We start from the raw sequence: 7,972 nt of genomic DNA on the forward strand, positions 1-7,972 counted from the left end.
GTCAAACACCTGGAACTGAGTTATGCGGTGGTTTTTTGTAATAACAAATGTAATTTTCACTCAGTGCAGAAACATAACCAGAGTCCGATTAGGTGCTTTGACAGGCTGAGTTTGGCCCAAGAACCTTGAGTTTGACACTTGTTAAACGTGTGATCAAAGCCATGCATGCAAACCAAGAAAATCACAAATATCAACAGATTGAACGCATGAAGAAAAGAAAAGCTTGGACAATCATTCTTCAACTGGGGTTTGCCTTTTTTGATCACAACATCTTTATTATTCGGCAACAAAATGTTGAGTCAGAATACACTTAAAAACAAATCAAAAAACAAAAAGGCAAACTAGAAATCGTAAAATTTCTGTACAAGTGAATTGAGTAAAATACTTTGTAGATCTATTTGATCATTTTAGCTACAACACAAGCAGTATACACCAATGGCTCTGTGCAGAATAAAGCAGGTACAGAAGATGAATTAATGATGTTTGTCTCATTAGTTGGTCAGTCTAGGTTGAGCTCTTAATATTAAGAGATGTTTACCAATGTACAGCTGTGATGTTTACACACAGATTCACACAGAAAACATAAATGTGGCCTGTCTCATTGGTTCCATTTTTACAATGAATAAGTGTATTAAGCGTTAGAAGTGCTTTGGTGGACCCACAGACTGCTCCAGCAGTACCAACACAGTTGTGCCTTCTATCTGCCCTCCAGAGCCTTTTCTCTAGCAATCACCGCTTCATCAAACTTAATCATGAGCGTGGTGCCTTTGTGCCAGTGGACAGTGACCTTAGCGGGGAAGCCGCTGTGCGTGAGGATGGCCTCCACGATCCCTCCAGTGAAGGCTGCACAGTTCAGGGTGCTGTTCTCTTTGGGAACAGAGATGTAGGTGTTGACAAGGGACTCCTTCTCGATGATGTAATATGTTTTGTCATCATCGTTGGCCTGCTCCAGTTTATCTGCCTCTTTTCCAAATAAAGCTCTCCACACGGAAACCTGGGCAACAGGGCAGGGACCAGAGTTGGGGTCAATTACATTTTTCAGTTACAATTACGTCTTCAATTATCCATGTTCAATTACAATTCAATTACGATTACAGTGACAAACGTTTTTTGTAATTACAATAGTTTTTTATCCTCAGAAAGTCTACCATAATTACGTAATCAAGGATTAAAGTTACTGAGTGTGAAATGAATAACATAATAAAAGTTAACCTTCCTCTTGTGTTAGCTTTCTGTTAGCATCTCTTATGATAACGGGTCCTAAATCGGCTGTAAAATACACTAATAACAAATATCTATCATCTAAATTCTTTACTATCTATTGGTTACCATGTTAGGCTTCCTAATCAATGAAAATATAAGTTTTAATATTTATGGTGTGGGTGTTTGAGCCTTTTTTTTATTATTTTTCAAATGGTCAAATGTGAGAAAGCTTGATATGAAATATATTTTGATAACTGTTAACTACATTTGTGTAGAACTGCACATAGAACTGTAACATGGTTCCCCAGTTTTGCGTTAAATTATAATTGACAGTTTTTATGGAATTTTCATGTCAATTACAATTACAATCAATTATCTGAACTCAATTACAATTTAATTACGATTACGACAGCAACAGATTTTCAAAATTACAATTATGCAATAATTTATTAGCAATATGTCCAGTTAGAATTAGTCTCATGCACTGAACAGCAACTGCTTGAAGTACAAAATCCTCACTGGTGTGGTGTTGTAACATCAGCTAACATAGTGCATAATAAAGCTCTTTATACTGGCAGAAATGCTTGTAAATATGGAGAAAAACAATAATCAAAAAAGTCATTGTTCCTGGAGTTTTACTTTGTTACAAAAAATTAATAATCAATGAGTAGAGTTGGAATTCCTCACGGAAACTTTGCGGGTGTCAACCAGTTAATGTGCTAAGCCCGAAAACAATATCAAGCTCGGTTTCAGCTTATAAAACTATGAGTAATAAAAAAAAGGAAGAAAGATAAAGGAAGTTGAAAAATGTACATCCTCAAATCAGCTGAAGTGAACCTCATGTTGTTTACTTACTGTGTCAAACTAAAAGTCTGTGGGCCAAAAGTGAATCATCATATTCATTGTATTATGAGCTGCACAAGCGCTAATACTTAGAGACATATATTGACAGTAAAAAAAATGTAAATTAAAGAAATACTTTCCACAACGCATGGCAAATTTACAACCAACTAAATTAAACATCACTTTTAGATTTTTAAATCACAAAAGAACAACACTCAAACCTGACTTTTACTGCTGGAAACTCAAACTAACGATCAGAGAAAAATGAAAATGGACTGAAAATAAATGTGTCCATCTTAACACACACCTTTTTAGTAAATTAACTATATATATAATATATATAAACACATTTTATGTTTATTTGGACATCATGTGTTTGCACTGTGAAGAACTTTGTGAACATTATTTTGCCACTGTTCCCAAATATCTAATGTTACCCCAGGTGTCCACAGCTACAGGCTAAATGTTACAGCATATAGTTGTGGTTTAGTGCATTGTAAGTAAACAAATTGGGGGGGCAAAAAGCAGAATTGACAATATCAGATGAGGAATGTCAATGTATATGCACCACACTGTGAACATGCATGAATTCATGGAGTGAATTTAGTTGGAAAACAATAAACAGATGTGCTTTTTCACCCCTGCTATGAAAGCACACTTTGGTTCTGGAAACTGTTGGAGAGACTGTGTGACAAACAACTACCATAATTGTGGAGATGCTCCAGAGTTCAAAACTACAGGAGGGATATACAGTTAGGTCCATAAATATTTGGATAGAAACAAAATGTTTCTCATTTTGGTTGACAGTACCAAAATTAATTTAAAATAAACAATTCAGATGCAGTTGAAGTGCAGACTTTCAGCTTTAATTCAGTAGGTTGAACAACAAGATTGCATAAAAATCTGAGGAACTAATGCATTTTTTTAAACACATACTAAATAACTGAAGATAAAATGTTCTTTTCTAATACTTTGTTGAAAACCCTTTGTTGTCAATGACTGCCTAAAGTCTTGAACTCATGGACTTCACCAGACGCTGGATTTCCTCCTTTTTAATGCTCTGCCAGGCCTTTACTGCAGCAGCTTTCAGTTGCTGTTTGTTTGTGGGCCTTTCTTTCTGAAGTTTAGTCTTTAACAGGTGAAATACATGACTGACTTGGCCATTCAACAATATTCCACTTTTTTGCTTTTAAAAAGTCCTGGGTTGCTTTGGCTGTATATTTTGGGTCATTGTCCATCTGCATTATGAAACGCCGCCAAATCAATTCGGCTGGATTTGAGCAGACAGTATGTCCCTGAACACCTCGGAATTCATTCAACTGGTTCTGTCCTGTGTCACATCATCAATAAACACCAGTGACCCAGTGCCACTAGCAGCCATGCAGGCCCAACCACCACTGTCTCCCCACGTTTTACACATTATATAGTATGCGTTGGATCATGAGCTGTACCACGCCTTCTTCATACTTTTTCTTGCCATCATTCTAGTAGACCAGTGTAGGGCTGGGCGATATATCGAATATAACTCGATATATCGCAGCTTGTAGTCTGTGCGGTGTTGAAATGACCATACCGTTAAACTCGCGGACTTTTTTTTTTTTTTTTTTTTTTTTAATATCTTAGTGGCATTATGCACAAAAGGTGCACTTAAATTAGTGTTGTTTTGAAATGTCATCTTAATGACAACTGCACAAAAGGCACTATTTGTTTTAAAATATTGTAGTGGCATTATGTACAAAAAGTGCACTTTAATTTTGTGTTTTGAAATGCCATGTGAGTTGCATCCTGCACTAATGTCTTGTTTTGAAATGTCTCTGTGACAATTTTGCACAGAACGTGCACTTTCTGTTGACAATTTTAGTTTGAGCCACTCACTGTTTAATAAATACAGTTATGTCAACTTTGACTTAGTTGTGTATCCCCTTTTTTGCATGAAAGTTTAAATTGGCATATATTAATGCAGTATGACCAAGAATGTTTTAATGTAGACATATAGAATCATCATCTGGTGTGATTTTGTGCATCAAAGTGTTATTCAAGGTAATGCAAATATCGAGATATATATCGTGTATCGTGACATGGTCTAAAAATATCGCGGTATTATAAAAGGCCATATCGCCCAGCCCTAGACCAGTGTTTTCCCAACCTTTTCTGTCTCATGTACCCCCCCGAGGCCTCTCTTCAGATTAGCAGAACCCCTTGTCACTCCAATTTATTAACCTTTCTTGTTTTATTTACATGTTGTTAACATGTTGGCCTCTGAAATCTCCTACAGCTTGAAAATGTCAACCTGTACATTTAACGCACACTAAATATCAATTTTGTGCATTACAATTATTGTATGCAAGGGAATATATTTAGCTCCATTTTTAGTAATGTGCATAACATGTAAGTAACAATTTAGTAGGACATTAAAGCCACAATATTGTTTATTCTTCTTGAACTAGGGTGGCACATGTAAAGGACCTGAAACTCCTAAACCCTTCAACCAATTTGATTTTGGATATCCTCATATGAAAGCTGAGTGTTCACACTTAATGTCCATTATATAACTATAATTGGAATATGTTTCATTATACAGAAAACAACACTTGTCAGTGTCCAAATATGGATCTAATATATATATATATATATATATATATATATAAATTACAGGAAGGATATACAGAACATGGATAATTACAAACTATCCTGAGTGTGAAATTAGCATGCACATTTACAACTTTGTACTGAGGGGCAAATTTCATCAGAAAGAAAATATTATGCTTAGTAAAATCCTTACATATACAAAACCATTAATGCAATAGGACTTATAATTTGCATAATAATAGTTTCGGTTTTGGACAATAATTTTCATTTTGGTGCACCTCTAATATTCCCCCCTAACTTTATTTTAATGTAGATCTAGCAGGGTTAGGGTTAGGGTTCAGTGGGTCTACTGGATCAGAGGATTATACACACACAGTGCTAACTCGCTCCAGTGCAGTGAGCTGTACCTTGATGAAGAGCAGGATGTTGAGCACCTTGGTCTCCCTCTTCCCGTTCTTCTCCCTCAGAACCAGCACGTCCAGCAGACTGCCTCCCACTCGGTGTCCCAGATCCGCCAGTCGAGCTTGCAGCTCGGTCACGGAGTAGACCCGGCTCTGGCAGTACTGAACCACCTCCGAGAACAGCAGGCCGTAGGCGCTCACGCTTACCTCCGTCTTAGGACGACTAAGAGGCCGCTCCAGGAGAGCAGACTTCCCTCTGGTGAAGCGAGCCTCCATCTCTGCACAACAAGGAGCAATGAGAGGCGATGATGCCGAAAAACAACACAAAAACACAGACAACAGGCCGAAAATAACAGCGCATAATTAGCGTTTTAAGGCCAACATCTTTACTCACCGAATCACTCAATGAACCTGGTTTGTTTACGTCTGCTTACTTCCTGGTTGTGACGTTTCTTGGTCACATGACTAGTGCTGACCACCAAATTATGTTTTTACAGAGATGTCGCTCCTATTTATTTATTTGTTTTAACATTTTATCATTTTTAAATTTTAGCATTTTGAACACGTTTAGCATTTTAACATTTGAATACCACAAATCAGGGCTTAGTATTGTTTTCACTGTATGGGGCACTGTTTGCATCATTTAGCAACAAACCACGTTTAAAAAACGTATGGGATTTTTTTTTTAATGTTTCCTTTTACTAAATATAAAATTTAAACATAAATGGTAAATGTTAAAAATCAATGGTAAATGTAAATGTAAAATTTAAATGTTAAATGTTAAATTTAAAGGTCACGGGTGAAACTAAATATAGCTAATATGCAAATTCACTGGAAGTACCAAAATAAAAGCTCAAAATTTAACATCTATATTTAACATTTAGATTTAGATTCAACATTTATATTTAATATTTAACATTTAGATTTAACATTGACATTATATTTTTACAAGGAATAAAATAAAAAAAAATATTGCCGTGAATCTGGTTAAAAGTAGCAACAACAAAAAAATAATACAATTTTTAAACGTGGTTTGTTGCTAAATGTTGCAAAAAAAATTGCTCTTTTTGCATGCGCAACTTCACAATCGGTGCCCCATATAACTGTGCCGAGTCAAAACACAATGTTTATGCACCTATATAAAGCTTTCACTATCCACACATGCAACCACGATGATTTCAAAATACACAGCTTATACCTTCGTGCTTCACTCAAAAATGAACGGATATAAATTCAATATATAAATACTTATTTTCTAATAAACTTGAAGTAACACATCCCAAAATATTAAAGAAACTCCACACGCCTGATCAGAGTAACTAATAGAGATCTGTTTATACTGTAAAAATAGTCTATGAGATTGTAATAAAATGTCTGTTTGCTTTTTCGTTGTTGCAAGAGCATATTTCCTAAGAACAAAAAAATGAGGTTAGCCTTTGATGAGATCAGTGGTGTAATTTGTAGAAGTAAATAAAGTAGAAATCCACCAGAGAGGAAGATATCCATTTTGCTTATAAGGAATAGTATCTTCAGTATTCAAATAAACAACCCCCATATGGATGATAGAAAATTTGTAATGCCTAAGGATAATTTCAGAGAACTATACAATGTAACAACTTAGAATCTTAAACACATAAAACATCATTGCCTTTGACACCCATCATAGAATGCATATTTGACTTGAAAATATTTGCATTCTATATCTTCATTTGTCTTACAATCAGAAGGTCACTGGTCCTCAAATATCCTTCATACCTTAGCCCTGAAAGGTATTAAAAACAGTGCTATTTGTTAACCAAAAGAGCTAGAGCACAAAAAGGTAATAATAATTGATCTTTCAAAACTGAAACAAAAGCAAGAATAACAATAAAGCATTGATTTAGGATGGAAAATATCTAATCTTATCACAAATAATCAAAAAAGTATGCGTTGATACTAAATTCGTTTAAAACGTTTAAAAAAAAAAAAAAAAATCTTGAATTTTTGAAAAAAATCAGAATTGAGATGATTAAGCCATCATGTGATACGCACATGAGCCCTGTGAATAGGAAGTTTCATTAAATTTGTGTATTTGGAGTTGTTGAGTTGAGCGATATCTATATCAGATATTTTATGTTCTCCCGTGGGCCGAATTGGATGCTCTAAATGGCCGGCTTTGGCCCCCGGGCCTTGAGTTTGACACTAGTGTTCTACATGAACACACAAAAATGTGCATTAATTTGGAACAATTTAAACGCAGGTACAATCCTGGACAGCTGTAAAAAAAATTGGACGGCTGCATTTGTGCTTTTCACTTAATTTGGAGATAATTTTGTTGAGTTTGTACGTCTTAAAAACAGTCCCTTATCATATATCATAGTTAAAGGTTTATTTTTTTTAACATAATAAGCTTGCCAGCTTGGTTTCCTTTAGTCCAGTGTTTTTCGACCTTGGTGTCATGGCCCCATGTTGGTTTTTGCTGAAACGTCTAGTAATTGATTAAATTAATTACTGAACTGAATAAAAATGTTTTTAAATTACTCTCTTTCAAATTAAAATTATTTTTTTATGAAAAAAAAAAAAAAAAAAAAAAAAAAACAAGGAACGACTCGTAGTAATCTATACTTTCACTTTCTCAAATATTAAACTAGTTTAAATAAAATGCAGTATAAAAAAAAATAAAAATTTGAAAATTAAAAAAAATATATTGTGCTTTGTGTGACGAAGAGTTTCAAGGAGTTTATCTGATGTCTGCTGCCACCACTGGCCAATTGTGTGCACACAAAAAAGATAAAGAAAAAAGAGAGAGCTCACACAGCAGCAGCACGTCTACTGCGCTTCAGAACATAGTTCTTCTAATTTAGAACGATATCTTGGTCGATAGGCTCCAGTCAACATGAAAATCAGTAAAAAATTTTTTACCAAAAAACAACTTAAAGTTGTATTTATTTGTTAAT

The 7,972-nt window shown here is 34.8% G+C and overlaps 1 protein-coding gene across 1 annotated transcript; it reads right to left on the reverse strand.

Moving 5' to 3' along the window:
* Positions 1-248: 248 nt before the first annotated feature.
* trappc5 (trafficking protein particle complex subunit 5) lies at positions 249-5,507 on the reverse strand. Its single transcript, XM_028451898.1, has 3 exons — positions 5,431-5,507; positions 5,043-5,314; positions 249-994 (listed from the first exon to the last, which is right to left on the reverse strand). Exons 2-3 carry the CDS (start codon positions 5,310-5,312, stop codon positions 698-700), a joined length of 567 nt encoding a protein of 188 aa, XP_028307699.1. The 5' UTR covers positions 5,313-5,314; positions 5,431-5,507; the 3' UTR covers positions 249-697.
* Between the last annotated feature and the right edge of the window lie 2,465 nt (positions 5,508-7,972).

This window comes from Gouania willdenowi, chromosome 1, assembly GCF_900634775.1.
Source record: "Gouania willdenowi chromosome 1, fGouWil2.1, whole genome shotgun sequence".
NCBI classification, from domain to species: domain Eukaryota; kingdom Metazoa; phylum Chordata; class Actinopteri; order Blenniiformes; family Gobiesocidae; genus Gouania; species Gouania willdenowi.